Source organism: Coregonus clupeaformis, chromosome 27 (genome assembly GCF_020615455.1).
Source record: "Coregonus clupeaformis isolate EN_2021a chromosome 27, ASM2061545v1, whole genome shotgun sequence".
Classification (NCBI taxonomy): domain Eukaryota; kingdom Metazoa; phylum Chordata; class Actinopteri; order Salmoniformes; family Salmonidae; genus Coregonus; species Coregonus clupeaformis.
In genome coordinates this window covers 33,101,162-33,124,842 of record NC_059218.1, presented here as the reverse complement: position 1 = coordinate 33,124,842, position 23,681 = coordinate 33,101,162, and the positions used below count along the sequence as shown (strand labels likewise).

General features: G+C 43.5%; 3 protein-coding genes across 5 annotated transcripts; 2 read left to right on the top strand and 1 right to left on the bottom strand.

Annotated features, from left to right (window-relative positions):
* On the bottom strand, positions 1-1,586 carry LOC121541821 (coiled-coil domain-containing protein 85B-like). Its single transcript, XM_041851136.2, has one exon. It carries the CDS (start codon positions 1,158-1,160, stop codon positions 561-563), a length of 600 nt encoding a protein of 199 aa, XP_041707070.1. The 5' UTR covers positions 1,161-1,586; the 3' UTR covers positions 1-560.
* Positions 1,587-1,839: 253 nt separating this feature from the next.
* LOC121541820 (acidic fibroblast growth factor intracellular-binding protein B) lies at positions 1,840-14,476 on the top strand. 2 transcript variants are annotated; one of them, XM_041851134.2, is made up of 11 exons: positions 1,840-2,380; positions 2,924-3,016; positions 3,227-3,425; positions 9,649-9,775; positions 10,137-10,237; positions 10,500-10,633; positions 12,559-12,667; positions 12,801-12,864; positions 13,243-13,329; positions 13,680-13,777; positions 14,291-14,476. In XM_041851134.2, exons 2-11 carry the CDS (start codon positions 2,932-2,934, stop codon positions 14,358-14,360), a joined length of 1,074 nt encoding a protein of 357 aa, XP_041707068.1. In that variant the 5' UTR covers positions 1,840-2,380; positions 2,924-2,931; the 3' UTR covers positions 14,361-14,476. The 2 variants fall into 2 exon arrangements, with proteins under 2 accessions (XP_041707068.1, XP_041707069.1); XM_041851135.2 differs by having other exon boundaries at positions 2,904-3,016.
* A 25-nt stretch (positions 14,477-14,501) lies between these two features.
* LOC121541819 (EGF-containing fibulin-like extracellular matrix protein 2) lies at positions 14,502-23,156 on the top strand. Of its 2 annotated transcripts, XM_041851131.1 has the most exons (12): positions 14,502-15,392; positions 15,468-15,995; positions 17,759-18,021; positions 18,400-18,448; positions 18,711-18,923; positions 19,865-19,987; positions 20,131-20,247; positions 20,435-20,554; positions 21,012-21,131; positions 21,374-21,500; positions 21,594-21,789; positions 22,449-23,156. In XM_041851131.1, exons 3-12 carry the CDS (start codon positions 17,917-17,919, stop codon positions 22,608-22,610), a joined length of 1,332 nt encoding a protein of 443 aa, XP_041707065.1. In that variant the 5' UTR covers positions 14,502-15,392; positions 15,468-15,995; positions 17,759-17,916; the 3' UTR covers positions 22,611-23,156. The 2 variants fall into 2 exon arrangements, with proteins under 2 accessions (XP_041707065.1, XP_041707066.1); XM_041851132.1 differs by having other exon boundaries at positions 14,502-15,611.
* Positions 23,157-23,681: the final 525 nt, after the last annotated feature.

Here is a 23,681-nt window from a genome sequence, read left to right as displayed (position 1 = left end):
TGTTACAGATCATTATTGTCATCTTTTAATCAAAACAGGATAAAAACATGAGGGTTTTCACAATTACTATAACGTTTTGTACAATTCGGTGTTTAAGTCTTACAAATATATGACATGCTATAAGGGGCACAGACACGACTTAGAAAAGGCTAACCAGCTCAAAGGATAGGATAGATAATGCTTTGATATTCAGAGTGAAAAGTGTTATTGAATGAATGAAGGGGAAATAAACACTATTAGTGTAAAGAACAATACGACAAAACTGAAAGGAAAATGGAACATGTGCCATGCAATCTAATAAAATAGAATTGAAGAATACAAATTCCCATCAACAGTCAATATAAAACAGTTCGACATAAAACATTCCCGTGTCGGATGTTGCTTATTTCAGCACCAAGGTCAGCTCCCGTCATATTGAATGCGCGATAAGAACATGTCCTGTGATATGTTGCTAGAAATCTATAACATAGCATAAAAACGACCCGTTCCCCTTTATTGTGACCTGATATGAGATTAACAACATCTTTTATATTTGATAGAAGAAGTTTGTTGATTTTCTCTCATTCATTGGGGGAACAGACTAGAAGAGGATCTGGACTACCGATGCTCCCAGCGCTGGAACTTCCGTCTCCAAAGTCCCGGGCCACAAAATACTGTAAACTCAACTCGGACGACCCGCCAGGACTGGAATCACCTCTGCTGACACAACCCTCCTCCAGAACAACACACAGTTCCTTGAGATCAAAATTCTCCTTTACCAATCCATCTTGCACTCGTTCCAAATCAGCCAGTTTCTTCAGATGTCCACCCAAGTCATCGCGCATCACTTTGGCGGCGTGGTGTCCAAAAAGTTGCCACTCTCGCGAAAGCGTTTTTATTTTCATTCTGTCATCATCCAGGAAACTACATAGTTCTCGCAGTTCTTGGTTCTCCTCCTGAAGCCTATTATTGACTACTTTGAGTTCCCTGATTTCGAGTAAATGCTCCTGCAGTTGTTTATTAACATCTTTAATTAAACGTCCTCGCTGTATAAGGGCTGTCATCTTGTTGGCCTCCTCTTTGCGTAACCGGGCCACAATATCTTTTTTGGAGAATGATAACAAGTCCTCGTCGGACATTTTAGAGAGCTCTCGGCTGTCAATCTCGCTGTTGCTGCACATTTTGTGTCATTTACTGTAGGCTTGGCGTCATGCGAGTGCGGCTCAATGACTGGAAATTTCAGTGGGAAATATGCCAATTTGCAAAATAATTCATAAAATAGGTCATGGAATGCTTACAAGATGATGATTTAAATTGTGACGCCCTGATCCTCAACGCTACGGAGGATGTATCTTGCAAAACAAGCCTTTGCCCACATTGTCTCTGTCATTGTCATTTTCACGATACGAAGTGAAACGAGCGTTTAATGTAGCGTTTTATGCGGTTTGTATCGATGCCTCTTCTAAAGCGCGGAATAAAATTGCTCTTAAAAATGGCCAGTTAAGAAGAAGACCATAATTCGTCACCACTAATGTTGATGTAAAAATACACTGTATTTTCTCACTTTCGCCAGGGTGGCGCTCAAGTCCAGTCCACAGAAAGATAAACGCGCACTAATATTTGGACAGAGGGAAAAAATGTGCATACAGATTTGTGGAACACAAGACAATGCCCAGGTCAAGTAATCTAAGAAATATATCCGTACTCAGAGAGAGTTTAGATTCGGCAAATATAATGGCACAACTATAAATATTGACCTAGACCATCATATTAGCCTACTACCTTAACTCCCATGCAGCAGACACGCCCATCTTCAACTGTTTCCATAGGAACGTTGCTGATTTCAACACCATGGATAGCCCCAGATTTGTGCTAATTTCAGAACCATGGACCGTTCCATCATTTTGTCCGTTTCACGACCATGGGCAGTGCTCGTCATATTGCGTGCGATAAAGACTTTCCTTCAAAGAACTTGGCCAGTGATATTTTGCTAGAAAACGGTCAATTAAAAAAATATATATATAACGGAAAAAATATATTTATCCACTGCAGTAGATGGCAGTAAAGTGCCTTGTATGAAATGTGCTATTCTCTAGAGCTATCCAGCAAAGAGAAACAAAGTTGCGCTTTCTGTTGTGGATTTTGAGAGGAGCCACAATTTACTTGTCAGCGACACCTTTGGACATCTGTCGTTTCGCTTTTATTTTACAATAAGGATAGTGTTTCTACGCAGTGTTTAGTGTTCTTTTGAATGCAGGTCTATGCAAATTTGATACGCTGTTTTTACTCTAATTCTATGCAGAACCTGACGTTTTAACTGCGCAATAAATAATACGCGTTCGCAGATGCTGTTTACCCAAACGGTCCCCTCGACTTGACAGATACATAACACTAGTTAAAGGTAAAGTAGCATTATTTTTTATTCCTAATGTGGCTATGTTACACAATGGCACAATCTAGTGACCCAGTGTGTCGTCGTGGTGTGACTACCCTTTTAAATGGGTAATCGATCCCTGACTGTTAATGCCAGCTTCACCTAGAAACAGGACCCTCAGTGGATCAACTTTGCAGTCTAGCAATAGTGAATGCCTCTGTAAGGCATAATGTATGTAAATATATATATATATTTTCAAATGTTTTTTATTGTCACATACAGTCAAATGTGTTGTTTTACATGGTCAGCCATAGTTGTATGGCACCCCAGGAGCAAATTAGGGTTAAGTGTCTTGCTCAAGGGCACATCGACAGATTTTTCACCTTGTCGGCTCGGGTATTCAAACCAGCCACCTTTTGGTGACTGGCCCAACGCTCTAACCGCTAGGCTACCTACTGCTCTATAGATATAAATAGGCTACCAAGATCATTCTGATTGTGTGTAGACTACTCTTTTTAACTATAGTCTTTCTTAAATTAACTCTCTGCAGTCTTTTTAATTCCTCATTAGCCTACAAGATGTCCATGGAACTGGATGTGTTTGTGGGGAACACAACTATCATGGATATGGACGTCTATCAGCTTTGGTTGGATGGCCTCACAGGTTTGTCTCTATCCTATTTTGTTGAGACTTTGGAATGACATAGTTGTGGTGACACTGCACTGTGTGACAGAGGAATGTATTGATTTTGCTGTATGAATATTACCTATTTGTTTTGAAATCACACATGCCTACACAATAGAATGTCAATGACCAGACCGTGACATCATTTACATTGTCTCTCTCCCATCTCTGCCTTGCTCTCCCTCACAGTGAGTGATGCAGTGAAGGTGCGGATGGATGAGGGGGCATTACTGGAGTGTGAGGCGAATGCAGAGGTCCTGACCAGCGATACCATGGACCAATTTAGAACCTTCCAGATGTGTGAGCGTCTCTTACACTCCCCCACCAAAGTGGGCAGTCAGCTGCTGTATCAGATCCCGGCCCAGCACCAGAGAATACTCATTGAAAGGTGTGAGTTCAATTCTATAAATTGTTATTGTTCCCAAAGCCAAGGGCAATTTGTGTGCAAACATAGAAATAGACATAGGACCAGTGGCGGTTGGTGCCGTTCAAGATTAGGGAGCATGGCCATATTTTATTTAATGAGCATGGCCATATTTCTATTACAGCATGTTGGATGACTGTCATTAATTTATCATTCACCCAGCTCAATGTAAGTAACATTGCTAGGTTCAGGCTACTACATGATACTCAAATTTTCCCTATACCCATCATGAAGTTGCCCCAACCTAGCCTACAAAGGAAAGTTTATCACATACAGTGGGGGAAAAAAGTATTTAGTCAGCCACCAATTGTGCAAGTTCTCTCACTTAAAAAGATGAGAGAGGCCTGTAATTTTCATCATAGGTACACGTCAACTATGACAGACAAACTGAGAAAAGAAAATCCAGAAAATCACATTGTAGGATTTTTAATGAATTTATTTGCAAATTATGGTGGAAAATAAGTATTTGGTCACCTACAAACAAGCAAGATTTCTGGCTCTCACAGACCTGTAACTTCTTCTTTAAGAGAAGTTGTATTAATGGCACCTGTTTGAACTTGTTATCAGTATAAAAGACACCTGTCCACAACCTCAAACAGTCACACTCCAAACTCCACTATGGCCAAGACCAAAGAGCTGTCAAAGGACACCAGAAACAAAATTGTAGACCTGCACCAGGCTGGGAAGACTGAATCTGCAATAGCTAAGCAGCTTGGTTTGAAGAAATCAACTGTGGGAGCAATTATTAGGAAATGGAAGACATACAAGACCACTGATAATCTCCCTCGATCTGGGGCTCCACGCAAGATCTCACCCCGTGGGGTCAAAATGATCACAAGAACGGTGAGCAAAAATCCCAGAACCACACGGGGGGACCTAGTGAATGACCTGCAGAGAGCTGGGACCAAAGTAACAAAGCCTACCATCAGTAACACACTACGCCGCCAGGGACTCAAATCCTGCAGTGCCAGACGTGTCCCCCTGCTTAAGCCAGTACATGTCCAGGCCCGTCTGAAGTTTGCTAGAGTGCATTTGGATGATCCAGAAGAGGATTGGGAGAATGTCATATGGTCAGATGAAACCAAAATATAACTTTTTGGTAAAAACTCAACTCGTCGTGTTTGGAGGACAAAGAATGCTGAGTTGCATCCAAAGAACACCATACCTACTGTGAAGCATGGGGGTGGAAACATCATGCTTTGGGGCTGTTTTTCTGCAAAGGGACCAGGACGACTGATCCGTGTAAAGGAAAGAATGAATGGGGCCATGTATCGTGAGATTTTGAGTGAAAACCTCCTTCCATCAGCAAGGGCATTGAAGATGAAATGTGGCTGGGTCTTTCAGCATGACAATGATCCCAAACACACCGCCCGGGCAACGAAGGAGTGGCTTCGTAAGAAGCATTTCAAGGTCCTGGAGTGGCCTAGCCAGTCTCCAGATCTCAATCCCATAGAAAATCTTTGGAGGGAGTTGAAAGTCTGTGTTGCCCAGCGACAGCCCCAAAACATCACTGCTCTAGAGGAGATCTGCATGGAGGAATGGGCCAAAATACCAGCAACAGTGTGTGAAAACCTTGTGAAGACGTACAGAAAACGTTTGACCTATGTCATTGCCAACAAAGGGTGTATAACAAAGTATTGAGAAACTTTTGTTATTGACCAAATACTTATTTTCCACCATAATTTGCAAATAAATTCATTAAAAATCCTACAATGTGATTTTCTGGATTTTTTTTCCTCATTTTGTCTGTCATAGTTGACGTGTACCTATGATGAAAATTACAGGCCTCTCTCATGTTTTTAAGTGGGAGAACTTGCACAATTGGTGGCTGACTAAATACTATTTTCCCCCACTGTAGGTGCACAGGTCGAGAGACACATAGAGTAATCAAGGTGACAGACAGTGACACATTCAATACTGCCTTGCACACTCTTGCCTGCTTCTAGCTGATCTGGGGTATAATCATTAGTCCAAATTCAGGTAGTTCCCTCCCAGTTTCGTTATGTTTGCTTCCATTTAAGGCACGTTTTGCAACTGAATCGGCGGACTAAATACACCCCTGATCACCCGCACACACAGTTAACTTTCAAAGCAACCACATACTGCATCATCACTTTGCTCAATGTATAATTCCTTCTCAAATCTACGTGCTCTCCTCCTCTCACCTTTTCCCTACGCTTGTGGACTTCAAGGCACAACACAACAGCTGTCTGTGACCAGGCGCAGAAACCTCTCCAAGCCAAACCTTCATACCATGTCCGCTAAAAGATACACAGCCTACATCGTTATCACCACATTAACGTTATAGTCAACAAATTAGAACTAACACATGAGTTAATCCACAATCCAATCCATGTGTACAATCACGCAGTACAGTGTAATGTTACAGCAAGCAGTTTAGTAGTTACACTGGTGGCCCCCGTTGGCAATAAATTAATAAAACCGAAAGCTTACCTTGATTGGAAGAGTTGCAGTGTTGGATATCCTAATCCAGCTAGCTAACATAAATAGCATTCCTCTCTGTCTGAGTCAGGTTGTTGAGTAGGCTAAATTAGCTGCATTAGCTAAGGAAGTGAAAGATAAACGAAGAAGAAGAAAATAATACTACGAAATATAGCTACAGTATATCTCTCCCTCGCTCTCTTTCTTTCTTTCTCTCTCTCTATCTCTCGCTCGCTCACTCTCTTTCTCTTCTGCTTGTCCTTCATTTGTTAAGAAATTAATTTGTTCAAAACTGTTCAGCTATTGTATTTCTCTCTCTTTGAGTCAACTACTCACCACATTTTATGCACTGCAGTGCTAGCTAGCTGTAGCTTATGCTTTCAGTACTAGATTAATTCTCTGATTCTTTGATTGGATGGACAACATGTCAGTTCATACTGCAAGAGCTCTGATAGGTTTGAGGACATCCTCTGGATGTCATCATACACTATATATACAAAGATATGTGAACACCCCTTCAAATTAGTGGATTCAGCTAGTTCAGCCACACTGACAGGTGTATAAAATCGAGCACACAGCCATGCAATCTCCATAGTAAAACATTGGCAGTAGTAGTAGTACTGAAGAGCTCAGTGACTTTCAGCGTGGCTCCGTCATAAGATGCCACCTTTCCAACAAGTCAGTTCGTCAAATTTCTGCCCTGCTAGAGCTGCCCCGGTCAACTGTAAGTGCTGTTATTGTGAAGTGGAAATGTCTAGGAGCAACAACAGCTCAGCCACGAAGTGGTAGGCCACACAAGCTCACAGAACAGGACCGCCAAGTGCTGAAGCGTGTAAAAATCATCGGTCCTCGGTTGCAACACTCACTACAGAGTTCCAAACTGCCTCTGCAAGCAACGTCAGCACAATAACTGTTTGTCAGGAGTGTCATGAAATGGGTTTCCATGGCCGAGCAGCCGCACACAAGCCTAAGATCACCATGTGCAATGCCAACTGTCTGCTGGAGTGGTGTAAAACCCGCCGCCATTGGACTGTGGAGCAGTGGAAACGCGTTCTCTGGAGTGATGAATCACGCTTCACTATCTGGAAATCTGACGGACTAATCTGGGTTTGGCGGATGCCAGCAGAACGCTACCTGCCCGAATGCATAGTGCCAACTGTAAAGTTTGGTGGAGGAGGAATAAGGGTCTGGGGCTGTTTTTCATGGTTCAGGCTAGGCCCCTTAGTTCCAGTGAAGGGAAATCTTAATGCTACAGCATACAATGACATTCTAGACGATTCTGTGCTTCCAACTTTGTGCTTCCAACAGTTTGGGGAAGGCCCTTTCCTGTTTCAGCATGACAATGCCCCTGTGCACAAAGCGATGTCCATACAGAAATGGTTTGTTGAGATCGGTGTGGAAGAACTTGACTGGCCTGCACAGAGCCCTGACCTCAACCCCATCAAACACCTTTGGGATGAATTGGAACATCAACCACAAGCCAGGCCTAATCGCCCAACATCAGTGTCCGACCTCACTAAATGGAAGCAAGTCCCTGCAGCAATGTTCCAACATCTAGTGGAAGGCCTTCCCAGAAGAGTGTAGGCTGTTATAGCAGTAAAGGGGGGACCAACTCTATATTAATGCCCATGATTTTGGATGTTGTTCGACGAGCAGGTGTCCACAGACTTTTGATCATGTAGTGTAATTACTGTGTAAGTCTATGGAGGTATGGAAGGGGGTGAGAACCATGAGCTTCCTAGGGTTTGTATTGAAGTCAATGTACCCAGAGGAGGAAGGAAACTAGCTATCCTCCGGCTACACCATGGTGCTACCCCAGAGAGCGCTGTTGAGGCTACTGTAGACCTTCATTGCAAAATAGTGTGTTTTAATCAATTATTTGGTGATAAGTGTGAATATACACTGCTCAAAAAAATAAAGGGAACACTAAAATAACACATCCTAGATCTGAATGAATGAAATAATCTTGTTAAATACTTTTTTCTTTACATAGTTGAATGTGCTGACAACAAAATCACACAAAAATTATCAATGGAAATCAAATTGATCAACCCATGGAGGTCTGGATTTGGAGTCACCCTCAAAATTAAAGTGGAAAACCACACTACAGGCTGATCCAACTTTGATGTAATGTCCTTAAAACAAGTCAAAATGAGGCTCAGTAGTGTGTGTGTCCTCCACGTGCCTGTATGACCTCCCTACAACGCCTGGGCATGCTCCTGATGAGTTGGCGGATGGTCTCCTGAGGGATCTCCTCCCAGACCTGGACTAAAGCATCCGCCAACTCCTGGACAGTCTGTGGTGCAACGTGGTGTTGGTGGATGGAGTGAGACATGATGTCCCAGATGTGTTCAATTGGATTCAGGTCTGGGGAACGGGCGGGCCAGTCCATAGCATCAATGCCTTCCTCTTGCAGGAACTGCTGACACACTCCAGCCACATGAGGTCTAGCATTGTCTTGCATTAGGAGGAACCCAGGGCCAACCGCACCAGCATATGGTCTCACAAGGGGTCTGAGGATCTCATCTCGGTACCTAATGGCAGTCAGGCTACCTCTGGCGAGCACATGGAGGGCTGTGCGGCCCCCCAAAGAAATGCCACCCCACACCATGACTGACCCACCGCCAAACCGGTCATGCTGGAGGATGTTGCAGGCAGCAGAACGTTCTCCACAGCGTCTCCAGACTCTGTCACGTCTGTCACATGTGATCAGTGTGAACCTGCTTTCATCTGTGAAGAGCACAGGGCGCCAGTGGCGAATTTGCCAATTTGGTGTTCTCTGGCAAATGCCAAACGTCCTGCACGGTGTTGGGCTGTAAGCACAACCTCCACCTGTGGACGTCAGGCCCTCATACCACCCTCATGGAGTCTGTTTCTGACCGTTTGAGCAGACACATGCACATTTGTGGCCTGCTGGAGGTCATTTTGCAGGGCTCTGGCAGTGCTCCTCCTGCTCCTCCTTGCACAAAGGCGGAGGTAGCAGTCCTGCTGCTGGGTTGTTGCCCTCCTACGGCCTCCTCCACGTCTCCTGATGTACTGGCCTGTCTCCTGGTAGCGCCTCCATGCTCTGGACACTACGCTGACAGACACAGCAAACCTTCTTGCCACAGCTCGCATTGATGTGCCATCCTGGATGAGCTGCACTACCTGAGCCACTTGTGTGGGTTGTAGACTCCGTCTCATGCTACCACTAGAGTGAAAGCACCGCCAGCATTCAAAAGTGACCAAAACATCAGCCAGGAAGCATAGGAACTGAGAAGTGGTCTGTGGTCACCACCTGCAAAACCAGTCCTTTATTGGGGGTGTCTTGCTAATTGCCTATAATTTCCACCTGTTGTCTATTCCATTTGCACAACAGCATGTGAAATGTATTGTCAATCAGTGTTGCTTCCTAAGTGGACAGTTTGATTTCACAGAAGTGTGATTGACTTGGAGTTACATTGTGTTGTTTAAGTGTTCCCTTAATTTTTTTGAGCAGTGTATTTAGTATAGTTTTATCTAAAAAGGATAACTTTTTTAATGTTTCTCTATTTTTATTTTAATGAAATTCACTTAGTACAATGGTTCCCCCTTCCTCCTCTGAGGAGCTTCCACTGCTCAGGACCACATGCAAATACAACTACTGTGTGTGCATGCATGCGTGCGTGCACGTGGGAGTGCGTGTGTGTATGTATTAGCCCTTCCTCCCCATGTTTTAGAGCTGTTGATGGAGGAGAGTTAACCAGTGTGTTGTTGTTTTCTGCAGGTACTATGAATTTGACAGTGTGTTTGCCAGAGAGGTGCTGGGGAAAAAGCTCTCCAAAGGGACCAAAAAGGACCTGGATGACATCAGCTGTAAAACAGGGATCACACTGAAGAGCTGCAGGAGACAGGTGAGACTAACACAAACACCACACTCACTGAGAAGAGGCTACATTACTGTAGCGCGACTCCTGACTGTATTAACACAGAACTCCCAGCTTGAGAAGAACCTGTCACTCAAGAGCAGCTTAAATGCAGGACAGGCCAGGACTTTAGCTGGACAGCACTGCTCTGTAATTGAATTACCTGTCCAGTTTAAGCACTGTCATGCAGTGGGATTTGCCTGCCAGCCGTGGGGATTTTATAGTGAGGTCATGATCAGAAATACAAAAGCCTTCGGATATAGAGCATACCAACACGAAGCACATCTCTGTCTCTGTCTGTCTGTTTGTCTCTTTGTCTCTTTGTCTGTCTTACTGTCTCTCTCTCCAGTTTGACAATTTCAAGCGGGTGTTCAAAGTGGTGGAGGAGCTCAAGGGCCCACTAGTGGAGAACATACAGCGTCACTTCTTGCTCTCCGACACACTGGCAAGGTGGATACAAGAATAGAGTGGGAGGAATAAGGAAGGAGAAACAGAAATAGTGTAGCGAAAGAGATCTGTCAACCATAAGTCTAGTAGTATATACAATATATTCACAGGGAATAGTATACATGCATCTTTGTTTATAGACGATTTGACGTTATGGTTTATAGAATTATGGATGAAAAAGGGATAATTGCCTGTGTTAGTTTCCTTGGGTTCAGGCCCTCCAACGTACTGTGCCTCCATCTCACTTTTCTCTCTATCCCTGCAGGGACTATGCTGCCATTGTGTTTTTTGCAAACAGCCGTTTTGAGACAGGAAAGAGGAAGCTGCAGTACCTCTCATTCCAAGACTTTGCCTTCTGTGCAGGCCAGCTCATCAGTTACTGGACAATAGGAGCAGTGGGTAAGATGCATCTCTGTTGATTTGACCAGTCACTAATGGCACCAAAGCATGCACAATGCTGCTAACTGTAGTAGACAATGCAAAGAAGCCAGTCCCTGGGGAAAAAAGTATATAATATAAATAATTATTTGAATTCAAAGCTCTTGTCAGAAACAGTTTTATTTGGCCCGTAGAAGTAGTTGCGTTATGACAGGGGTCTCCAACAGGTTGATCGCACAGTAGCTCGCAGACCACTTATGAGTAGCACGCAAAACAATTGTGTTCCACCTCAAACTGTCATAACGCATCAGACACCGCAAGCTCCCAGCTACTATCTAACCAACGCAACATAGAAATTATCCCACCCCTGGTTAGCCACTATTTGCTTAAAAAGCCAAACCTAACACAATATCTGCCAATTAATTTCCAGCAATTTTTCCCCTTTAGGTCTGTGTGGTGCGGGCATTTGTCTATCACTCCTTGTGTAGCCAGTAGTGATGGCTCGTTCGCGAACTGCTCTTTTTGAACAGCTGTTTTTGGTGAACGCCGGGAACCGAATCGCGTATGTGAAAAATAAGTTAATTTGGCTCCCTGATTTGCATACTTTTACTATTACTTTTTGAGCCCCAGACATCGATTATCTGCAGATAAATTATAAAAACATTCTCTGAAGTTGGTAATTCCTCAGTGCAATAACAATAGTGAGGCGAGAGACTCATTCTGGTCCACGCTCATTTTATCAGTGCGTAATATGTTGTCTTCATTTTTTTTTGCAGGCCATCTAATAATTTGGTCAGGTAAACATTTATTTGAACTCACATTTCACGATATGACATAATGGTAGGCAACGTTTTAGGCTTTAAATTAGAGATTAATGTCACGATCGTCATTCATAGAGGAGGACCAAGGCGCAGCGTTGAATGTGAACATATTTATTAATGAATGATCACACGATCAAAACAACAAAACGATGACGTGACAGTCAATGGTCATACACAAACCAAAATACGAACATAAACAAATGAAAACTCACACCCTGGCTCAACATACTAGAGTCCCCAGAGCCAGGGCGTGACAATTAAAGCCGTTTGGGAGCCAAATGAACGGCTATTAGAGGTGAACGAAGCCAAATGATCCGGCTCACAGAGGACTTGGAATGCCCATCACTAGTAGCCAGTTGATGTGATAACTGTCTTGTGGGTTGACAGAAATACTTTCCACAAAGCCTTCTCAATTAAATGTTAAGTGCAAAGTAGGCTTACCTGGCAGAAGTATATCATGAGGAAGTACTGTATATTATTTGCAAACTTTGCCATGAAATGAGCAGCAGTACAGAACCATCGCTAGACTAGGGTTAGGGTTAGGGTTAGGGTTAGGGTTAGGGTTAGGGTTAGGGTTAGGGTTAGGGTTAGGGTTAGAGTTAGGGTTAGGGTTAGGGTTAGGGTTAGGGCAGCACATCAGACTGCACACTAGATGTGCAATTAAATTAAAGGGCCAGATGCGCATTTAAAGGGGAATTAGAATCTAAATGTGTTAGTTTTCTTCCAGACCCCCAAAAAATTGTCTTCTAGAGTGATTTAAGCATTGACATCGACTTAGAACATCTAATTTTGTTGTTTCGCTATGAACAATTGTAATTTTGAGAGTGAAAACCCCAAAAACGTTTAGAGTTGTTTATTAACCATTATCTAACCAGGTATTTTAACAAAAACATAGTGCACTACTTTCTCTTGTACACTAAGGACCCCGGGAAGAGTTGCAGGGGAAAGGAGAATATACATTTTTTTGAAAGTTAGAGAAAAATGAGTAGCTTGCGACATGTTTCGTTTTTGTAAAAGTAGCTCTCATGAAAAGGTTGGAGACACCTGCTTTATGAGGTTTCAATGCTGCACATACTTGGCTTTCTAGCACCAGATCCCATTCATTTTTCCCCTCTCTCTTCACAGATAGCATGATGGAGGATATGGATGTTGACCTGGAGAAAGAGTTTCTGCATGAACTGAAAGATCTCAAGGTTTTGGTTTATGACAAAGACATGCTGGACCAACATAAAATGTACGATGGGTGTAACCATGTGTATGAAAGTGGTTGTGTGGGTTAATGTTGAGAGTTGTAAAAAGAATTCAGCCATTGATGTCTTTGCTGGTCCCCCTCTTGAATCTCTTCTCTCCTCTCGTCTCTCTCTTAGCTTGGTGTGTGCTGCTCTGCGGGGAAAGATCAAAGTCTACAAGTTGATGGAGGCTAACTTTAAAGTGAGCAACTAACTGATAAGTGCTTTTAATGTGTACAAAGACTAAGATATGCACATATCAGAGTTGGAGTTGTTTTTAACCAGAAGTGAAATACTATATTGCCAATGCATGAAGAATAATAGTTAATTTCAATTAAAAGTGTCTAAATTATGATTAATTAATAAGTTAAAGTAAAATATATCGAAGCTATATGAAACTGGTGACTAATAGGAATCGAATAGTCTAACATTTCAGACTTTGATTCCTAATCAGATTGAAATGAAGATCCCACATCCCTCCCCCAGCTGAAACAAGACAAAATGGAAAGAATTTGAATCTGTTAGGTTGTAAGAATTAATATTTTGCTCTCTTTTCCTATCTCATTCTCTCTGCACACAGAATCTTTCTAGAGCGCTGATAAACCTTGCATCTAAACTTACACATACCAAAGATGTCAGAGATTTATTCATCGACCTCGTGGAGAAGGTACACCCCTAATAGCCAATAAACGTGTTATGACATATGTGACAAGTCCTCTTTTAACATGTTTCTAAAACTTGTTGTAGTGAAATTCCCTGTTTGGCATTATAGATTGTAGAAACAAATTAGACATGATCGTAGAGTTGGATGTGAAGTATATCTGGCAATGTATTGATGTAGTTTTAGTGGTTAACTCTTGTTGGTATAGTATTCAGTTTGACCTGTCTGTGGAATAGATTCTGTATCTACTGCCCTGATACTGACTATCATCCTATGACTAAGTTGCTTTTCCCCTGTCCTGATAAGATTGAGGAAAGCTCTGCTAACAGCCTTATGTCCTCCTCCTCTTCTCTTAGTTCATAGAGCCATGTCGATATGATAGATGGACAGTGGCAGAGATCACACTCTTCCTCACTCACTACACCAATGCCGCTCACTGTCTTGGCACATTCAGGTTAGTGTGTTTGTGTGTGTGTGTGTGTGTGTGTGTGTGTCTCTCTGTGTGTGTGTGTGTGTGTGTGTGTCTCTCTGTGTGTGTGTGTCTCTGTCTCTGTCTCTGTGTGTGTGTGTCTGTCTCTGTGTGTGTGTGTGTGTGTGTGTGTCTGTCTCTGTGTGTGTGTGTGTGTGTGTGTGTCTCTCTGTGTGTGTGTCTCTGTCTCTGTGTGTGTGTGTGTGTGTGTCTGTGTGTGTGTGTGTGTCTCTGTGTGTGTGTGTGTGTGTGTCTCTGTGTGTGTGTGTGTGTGTCTCTGTGTGTGTGTGTGTGTGTGTGTCTCTCTCTCTGTGTGTGTCTGTCTCTGTGTGTGTGTGTGTGTGTGTGTGTGTCTCTGTGTGTGTGTGTGTGTGTGTGTGTGTCTCTCTCTCTCTGTGTGTGTGTGTGTCTCTCTCTCTGTGTGTGTGTGTCTGTCTGTGTGTGTGTGTTTATACAGTCATTAATGTTGTTGTAATGCTTCATCTCTTCTCTCGTCAGGCATCAGATGATTTGGGACAGATACATGGGCGTCATCAAAAGCTGCATCCTCCAAATGTACCATGAATAGGCAGATCCCTGAACCCTGGTCTGGACCGCCTCTCCTGATTGATCTGTATCACAGGAGGCTGCTGAGGGGACGATGGCTCATAATAATGGCTGGAATGGAGTGAATAGAATGGTATCAAACACGTGGAAACCATGTGTTTGATATGTTCGATACCATTCCATTGATTCCGTTCCAGCCATTACTATGAGCCCGTCCTCCCCAATTAAGGGTCCACTGGTTGCCTGTGATCTGTATTGATCTTACTGTGAATCTCAGTCTTCCCTCTTGCATTTTTTCGTAACTACCTCAGCCCAGTGCAGTCCACTTCTCCACCTCTCCCTGATCAAAATGAACTAGCTCTCTCAATCTCCTTCTATCTCTTCAGTCAGTCCCCCCAGTAAATATACTAAATGAACTGAAGACTTTTCTGATGTGTAAATTGTGACTTAAATGAAGTAAACATATTTGTTTTAGACAGATGTTTCAACTGTTTTGTATATGTTTGTGAAAGTGTGAGGGTCTGTGTGTGTGTCTTAGTCCATGTGTGTGTGTTTTAAGGGGGTGGGTTAGCAGCAGGGGGCTACAGTTGGTCAGGGTTGTCTCGGAGGGGGTTTTGTGTCTGAACTGAGACTTTACTACCTTATAAAACCCCTTCACTGGGACAGCTGTCAACCCCCTCCTGCCCCGATCCTGCCAAATGGTAATGGAAATTCCCTTGACAAAGTGTCCCCATTTTCCTAATGATAACTTGGACTAAGGAAATGGATTCACAGTTTATTTTCCCTTGAATCAGCTCACTTTTCCAATGCATAGAGGCATTTGCACTCTGGTGCAATACAGGGATTTATCATGTTGAACATGAGCACACTGGTGTGTACACTGTAGAAACTGTGGCCTGCTGTCTTTAACTATTGTACCTTGTTTCTTTGTTTCTGCTCGTTAATTTGTCTCCACATTCCTCTGGGCCCCCCTTCTTCCCAGACAGTAAATATCCAACTGTGTCAGAAGGAGAATAAGGGGGCAGGAGAGGGCAGGGATGGATGGCACTCAGAGGTACGGAGGGAGCGGGGGGAAGAGTGATAAGTTAAGGACTGGGTTTGATTTAATCCAGGTATGTCCTTTCCCCAGAGAGCAGGGTTGGTTTTTCATGCCACCATTGTCCCTGGCTGGTTGATTAATGGATGTGGAATTTGGGCTGCAGACCAGGAATTTGAATCCCAGATAAAGAGAAGAATAGACAGAGGACATGGCCAAACAAGAGGCTGAAGGAGGGTAAGGCTCAGGGCTGGGCAGCAAGGATGTGGTTTAGGGGGTAAGAATGGGCTGTCCCTCCCCCTTTCCTTTCTCTACCCCAGCCCCCTTTTTTTCTCCACAAACACTTCGTTTCACAAACACACTTTCACACTGCTTCACATACTCACTTTCACACTGCCACAATCTACTGATCTACTTGTAGGACAGACACCTAAAAGACAGGACCTGTAAATCACTAATCAAAAGGAGGAGAGAGAAAGTGAGGAAGAGACAGCCCATAAAGCTGTACTATAGCCCTGCATCTTGAGGAAGATTTTCTGTTAGCATAAACCGCAAAAGGGTGTCAAGGACGTACAACATTATACAAGTGAACAGAACTGTGGATTAGAGGAAGACTGATCAGTGAGTGTGATTCTTTAAAATATTTACCTTGATATTTGTGTCTGATGTGTTTCAATGTTAGATTTTTAAACTGTTATTGTATGTAGGAATGTAGAATTTAAAAACAAATATGCAATACATTACATAGAAAGACAGTACTGTAGGCAGTAACATGTCATTCTTCATTCTTCCCTTCAACCTGCTGTAGTACAAATGTAGGATCTTAATTTGAGCCAGTTTGCTACAGCAGGAACATAATCCTACAGCAACAGGAAATGGAAATTATTATGTGAATTATAATTAATGGACACTTTTGCAGGGGTTGATACATTTTTTGTAAATCAAGTCTGACATTTCAAAGTGAAAATTACAATCTTTAGAAGCCTTTTTAAACCTCAAATACACTACAAGTTAAAAATGTATTGCATTGCAGGAAAGTTATCCTGCAACAGGCTGATTAAATTAAGATCCTACATCTGTATGTTGTTTTCTGCTATTTTATTTTTTTCTTTGAGGATAAAATGCACTGTGTAAGTTCTGCAATGCAAGTTGTATTGAATTGATTGATCAATTGCTAAATATATGCTCATCTTAAAGCCTGTTACTGCAGTGGGCTAAATCAGGGTCACACAGAGTGATTCTTGGTAGTCTTAAACTAATCTACTTTGAAACAAAAGTATACACCTCACACACATGGTTATGGGCTTACAAAAAAGAAGTCACCTGTACCATGTTGAAATGTATAACATTTTGAGTTTGCATCCCAATATACACTTTCTATACATCACAGAAGACTAAAATATAACACAACTGTTTGACATAGAAACACCTGATTTTTGTCTGTTTTCTTTAATAATCTGTATTAAATATGAAATTATGAAAAATATTAACAACATTCCACCCATGAGGACAATAGAGGGCGCTTTTGGTCAGTGACTGCAGGAAAGGGATCGGTCTACCCACTAAAACCCTCCTGAAAGAGGAGGCTCATCTGTCAATCTCATCACCTGCCAGGCTTTAGGGCCAAGAATGGCCACAATAAACATGTGTACATTTCCACATTTGATTTTGAGATGGTTTAATATTATGCTAAACGTCTGTTTTACATTATTGCACAATGATAAAACCTATGGAAAAATGTACCATGGACTAATAAAAGCTTATGCACAGCTGTGAGCTAAATCCAGTTATGCATAGCTTCATGTGGTGTCTGTATACCTGCACCTGTGCCCTCCCAGGCCCTTGAGGTCATATCTCTGGCACCATTAGACTAGAGTAGTGAGGAATTTAGGAAAGGAGTTCACGGCCTTCTTGGAACCAGCCTAATTGCTTTAATCTCTCAGAGAGTGGTGATGTGGTTATTTGCCAATATCAGCAAGTGTCTGTCTGGATATGGGGGTTCAGTCTCATTATACTGAAGTGAAAACAGAGGACTTCATGGTATGTGGCAAGTTATGAAATACCGATTCAAACCATTATAATTGTGTGACATATTTTCTTTGAAATGGTAGTTTGGCCAGTGGCACACATTGTTCTACTTATGCAGTACATGACTCGAGCATGAGAGCATGGGGCAGTCTACTCTGTCTTCCAGTGTGACCATTAGTTTAGCAGGTTAAAAAGCATGGGTCTAAATGTAGCTATTTGACATAATGCAGTTGTGTTCAGGTCACCCATGCACAGTCTGAACTGGGATACATGCACACATGACATACCACTAGTAAGTATCACTGTTTATGCCATTGTCATACTTAATTTCTCTCTCTCTCTCTTGTCTCTCACAGATTCTGGAATATCACTTTGGTTCCCCTCCCTGTGTTATTGATCTTTGCCCGTACATTTATGTACTGCTGACTCAAGTGTGTGATTGTGATTGAGTGACTCCGCAGCATTTGTTTGTCTGTCTGCTACCTGCTCTCTATTTGTTTGCTTCTGTGTGTTTATGTGTAGTATGCGGGGAACATTTGTGTTGTTATGTGTGTGTGTGAGTTTGTCCCTCCACCACCATACAATGTCTCAATCGCCTCCTGAAGGTGACAGCCTCATGGTAAGGATGAGTCAGTCTTCACGTCTCCTCTTCCTTCTTATTACTTTTTCATTGCTTAGTTTTTCACCCTGTCTCTTCTAAAAGCCACTTTATGCCTCTCTCCCTGCAACATTTACACCTCTCGATAACAATGCTCATTCCCCATGTACCTGAGTCAGTCCCTCTTCTAATATTGTATATGTGCATAGATGCTCTGGCACTTTAGTGCATACAGTCAACACTGCAACCTTTCTCTCTCTCTCTCTCTCTCTCTCTCTCTCTCTCTCTCTCTCTCTCTCTCTCTGTCTCTCTGTCTCTCTGTCTCTCTCTCTCTCTCTCTCTCTCTCTCTCTCTTTCTTTCTTTCTTTCTTTCTTTCTTTCTCTCTCTCTCTCTCTCAGGAGTGCACAGATGGTTATGAGTGGGATATTGAGAGTCAGCATTGTAAAGGTGGGTGGATTAATTTAGGTTGTAATGTTACAGAGAGTGATGTGTGAGAAAGTGATGTCACTGTGCTTATGATCTGATGGTGTCACAGCCAAAATATCATGGTAAATATGCTTCCTTTGTCAGTTCTATTCATCACCAACTCTCATTTGAGGTTTTTTTACTCCTCACGTGATTGCACTTTCACACTTTCCTCCTCATCTCTTGCTCTCTCCATCTCCTTCATTTGCCTTTCACCCATTTTCTCTCTTACCTCATCTCTCAGATATCAATGAGTGTCAGACCATTGTGGAGGCCTGCCAGGGGGAGATGAAGTGTTTTAACCACTATGGCGGTTACTTGTGTCTCCCACGCTCTGCCTCTGTCATCACCGCCCCTGAACCGTCCAGCCAATCAGTGGCCATCCTGCCAGTGGAGTCCAACGAGGCCTTCAACCCCTGTCCTGTGGGCTACGATGCCCATGGGGAGGGCTGTGTAGGTGAGGCCCAGGGGGAGGGCTGTGTAGGTGAGGCCCAGGGGGAGGGCTGTGTAAGTGAGGCCCAGGGGGAGGGCTGTGTAGGTGAGGCCCAGGGGGAGGGCTGTGTAGGTGAGGCCCAGGGGAGGGCTGTGTAGGTGAGGCCCAGTGGGAGGGCTGTGTAGGTGAGGCCAGTGGGAGGGCTGTGTAGGTGAGGCCCAGGGGAGGGCTGTGTAGGTGAGGCCCAGTGGGAGGGCTGTGTAGGTGAGGCCCAGTGGGAGGGCTGTGTAGGTGAGGCCCAGGGGGAGGGCTGTGTAGGTGAGGCCCAGTGGGAGGGCTGTGTAGGTGAGGCCCAGGGGGAGGGCTGTGTAGGTGAGGCCAGTGGGAGGGCTGTGTAGGTGAGGCCCAGTGGGAGGGCTGTGTAGGTGAGGCCAGTGGGAGGGCTGTGTAGGTGAGGCCAGTGGGAGGGCTGTGTAGGTGAGGCCCAGTGGGAGGGCTGTGTAGGTGAGGCCCAGTGGGAGGGCTGTGTAGGTGAGGCCCAGTGGGAGGGCTGTGTAGGTGAGGCCCAGTGGGAGGGCTGTGTAGGTGAGGCCCAGTGGGAGGGCTGTGTAGGTGAGGCCCAGTGGGAGGGCTGTGTAGGTGAGGCCAGTGGGAGGGCTGTGTAGGTGAGGCCCAGTGGGAGGGCTGTGTAGGTGAGGCCCAGTGGGAGGGCTGTGTAGGTGAGGCCAGTGGGAGGGCTGTTTGGGTGAGTCACAAACCTGGACAGAGAATGGGAAGGCTGGCCATAAGTGTTGAGTGGGAGAAGGGTCGGGGTGAGTGTGTATGTGTTGGTTTATTTTATGGAGCGCTGTGAGTGAGAACAGAGATCAGGGTGGAATGATTTACTATGAACACCTCGCCTTCCCTATTTGTTCTACTGAATCAAAGGTTACACTGTGTGTGTGTGTGTGTGCGTGTGTTTTCAGACGTGGACGAGTGTGTACTCAATCTTCATGACTGCCAGCCAAGCCAGCAGTGCGTTAACACTGTGGGCACCTACAGCTGCCAGTGTCCAGATGGATACAGCAAGATTGGTATTGAGTGTGTGGGTGAGACAGGCTACCTACCTCATGTTTCTCTTTATTTTTTCCTCTAATGAGGCTTTTTACTTTGTGTTTATTTTCCATCTTCTCCTATTCTCCTTTGCGCTACCTCAGAATCTTACCTCCTCTCTTTCGTCCTCTCCTCTCAGACATTGATGAGTGCAGATACAGGTACTGTCAGCATCGCTGTGTAAATGTACCTGGCTCTTTCTCCTGTGAATGTGAGCCTGGGTTTCAGTTGGCTGGAAACAACCGTTCATGTGTGGGTAAGTCCCTTTACATGAGTAAAACTGGCAGCAACTCAACTTTAAACGCTAAACTAGAATTCATTACCTCACAATATATTTGATGATGGTTACTGTAGGTTCTTCTTATCCCCCTGCTGGTCTCTTCCTCACCCGACTACAACTTAACCCTAACCCTAATCCTACAACACCCAATATCCAACTCTAGATGTGAACGAGTGTGAGTTGGCCGCCCCCTGTCAGCAGAGATGTTACAACACGTATGGCACCTTCCTTTGTCGCTGTGAACAGGGCTACGAGCTGGGACCAGACAGACACTCATGCAATGGTAAAGGGCCTGATTTTCTCCTTGGCTATTGTCTGTCTGTCAGTCTATATCGCTGTAAGGTTTCCAACATGAAAACAAAGAATGCTGATGGTTATTAAACTCCAGCCCTTCAGTTACATCTGTGCCCTTCCCTGACTCTTCCCTGACTGTCTTTCTCGCTATCTATCTATCTCTCTATCTATCTATCTATCTCTCTATCTATCTATCTATCTATCTATCTATCTATCTATCTATCTATCTATCTATCTATCTATCTATCTATCTATCTATCTATCTATCTATCTATCTATCTATCTATCTATCTATCTATCTATCTATCTATCTATCTATCTATCTATCTATCTATCTATCTATCTATCTATCTATCTATCTATCTATCTATCTAATCTAATCTATCTAATCTAATCTATCTAATCTAATCTATCTAATCTATCTATCGCTCCTGCTCTCTGTGCAGACGTAGACGAGTGCAGCTACTCCAGTTCCATGTGCCAGTTCCAGTGTGTTAACGATCCGGGGAGGTTCTCCTGTATCTGTCCAGAGGGGTACCAGTTAGAGGGCACCAGACTCTGCCAAGGTAAACATCGTTAGAATACGCTATCATTTTTATTTTTTATTTTTTATTTAACCTTTATTTATACAGGTTCTTCTCATTGAGATAAACATCTATTTTTCAAGAGTGACCTGGTATTTATAACTGACAAATGTGAGAAGTTATGATATCTCTTTCTCTATGTTCTTCTTTCTCTCCTCTGCCCTCCCTCTCTTCCCCTATCCCCCTCTCCCTCTCTCCCCCTCTCCCTCTCTCCCCCTCTCCAGATGTGAATGAGTGTGAAACAGACATACACCAGTGTGGAGAGGGCCAGACCTGTATTAACATCCATGGGGGTTATCAGTGCACCGATTCCAACCGCTGTCAAGAGCCCTATGTGCAAGGGTCCGACAAGTGAGTAGCATCCTCTTACACACAGATACACAAGAAATGACACACGGACAGCACTAGACAGGTTATTTCACCCCCTCTTCCCTGTCTTTCTAGCCGCTGTGTTTGCCCGGCCATCAAGCCTGAGTGTGGTGACCTCCCCTTCTCCATCGTCCACCGCTACATGAGCATCACCTCAGAGCGCTCCGTCCCCTCAGACATCTTCCAGATCCAGGCCACCAGCGTCTACCCTGGAGTCTACAACACCTTCCGCATCCGCTCTGGGGACGACAATGGGGAATTCTACATACGGGTGAGTGGGTGGGAGATACTGGCATCTTTAAGAGTATCAACTATTTTCTCTCCACTCCATGTGTTAACTGTAGACCAGTTTCATTCACTACACTACACTCTTATCCACATAGGAGAACCCTTTGAAGAACCCTTTTGGTTCCAGGTAGAACCATTTTGGGTTCCATATAAAACCCCTTTCCACAGAAGGTTCTACATGGAACCCAAAGGGGTTCTACCTGGAACCAAAAAGGGTTCTACCTGGAACCAAAAAGGGTTCTCCTATGGGGACAGCCGAATAACTCTTTTGGAACCCTTTTTCTAAGAGAAACACCAACTGCTGAATATCCAGGTGTGTGTGTTGTAATGCTTGGAGTTAAAGGGTACAGTGTTGACTTAAGAGTCAGGGTGAGAACGTGTCCCAATCTCAGCCATACATGGTCTTATACATACCAGACCACTGGGTTGGATGCATGTCAAGAACAAAGCAGAATGTCTAGAATGTCTAGATGTCTGCATATTACACAAAAATACTTACCAAGACCTAACATGTAAAACTGCCTACTGCAGTAGTAGGGGAACAAAAATGACTGGTTTTGAAGACAGAATACTGAGTTAAAATTATGATTCAGTCCTGCACATTCATGCAATGCCACTACACCTCTCTCTATCTTTTCACAGCAAATTAACAACATCAGTGCCATGCTGGTCCTGGCCCGTGCTTTGACCGGTCCAAAAGAGTACACCCTGGAGCTGGAGATGGTGTCTGTCAACCCCCTCATGAGCTACCAGACCAGCTCTGCCTTACGACTGTCTGTCTTTGTAGGACAATACGCCTTCTGAGGAGAGAGGAGAATGGCTGGAATGGAATAAATGGAACAGTATCAAACTTGTTTTTGATACGGTTCTATTTATTCCCTTCCAGATATTATTCCCTCCTTTCACCAGCCTCCTCTGACACATACACAAGGACACACGCATGGCACACTGGCACAGGGTACACATGGCTGGCACACGGGTACATCACAATAGTTTAAGACAGTTCAATCAGTAATATTCCCATTACAGTTATATAAACAGATTAACCTATCACCTTGTGTTCACCATAACACAGTTGGTATCTGGTCTCTACACCATATTTTCAATTTTCAACCCTAACCCTAAGTTATATAGAGGGCCATTATCTTGTTACCAAGGCAACTGATGAAAACATCCATTCAAGGGTACCATTTCCACCCATGTTATACTATGTTCTCTTTCTCTCCATCAATAATTTACATTACTGTTTGTTACTATTCTGTAGTTTTTTTTAAGTTTTAGTTTTTAGTTTTTCTTTTACAACTTATGGTTGTTTTGACATGTTACTAAAATGAAAAGAAATGAAACCAACATTTGGATGAATGATGTTCCTTTTGGTGGCCTTACATCCTATTCTGCTTAATTAAGGCCCATTAATGGGTTATTTTACTGACCTTTTTTCTAACTCTTTCTGTCACGTTTGCTTATCTTCTTTTGAGTACAGACACAGATCAATGCATTTACACTACAGTAAATTAAAAGCCGTAGAGCACAATTACAATACAAGGGACACTGTTTCTATATACTACCACATTGGAGTATATTTATATCTGTAGTTACCATAGATTAATATCTTAATGTAAATTGCCAAATTACTGTAACTTCGGGTTTAAATGTCTTTTAAATGTATAGCCTACAGCGTAACTTAAAAGTTGGTAAATTGGTTGAGTCAATAAAGGACCCTATTCAATCTGCATCACGGAAGTTCAGCTTTACAGCGTGATTGAAATTTAAAGGCAATGTTCCCGCTTTAGAGGAGACTGCATTCATGGTAAACGCTGAATATGTCGGCTCAATCGGAAATTACCTTTTACATTTCTAATCTGTAACGCTTCA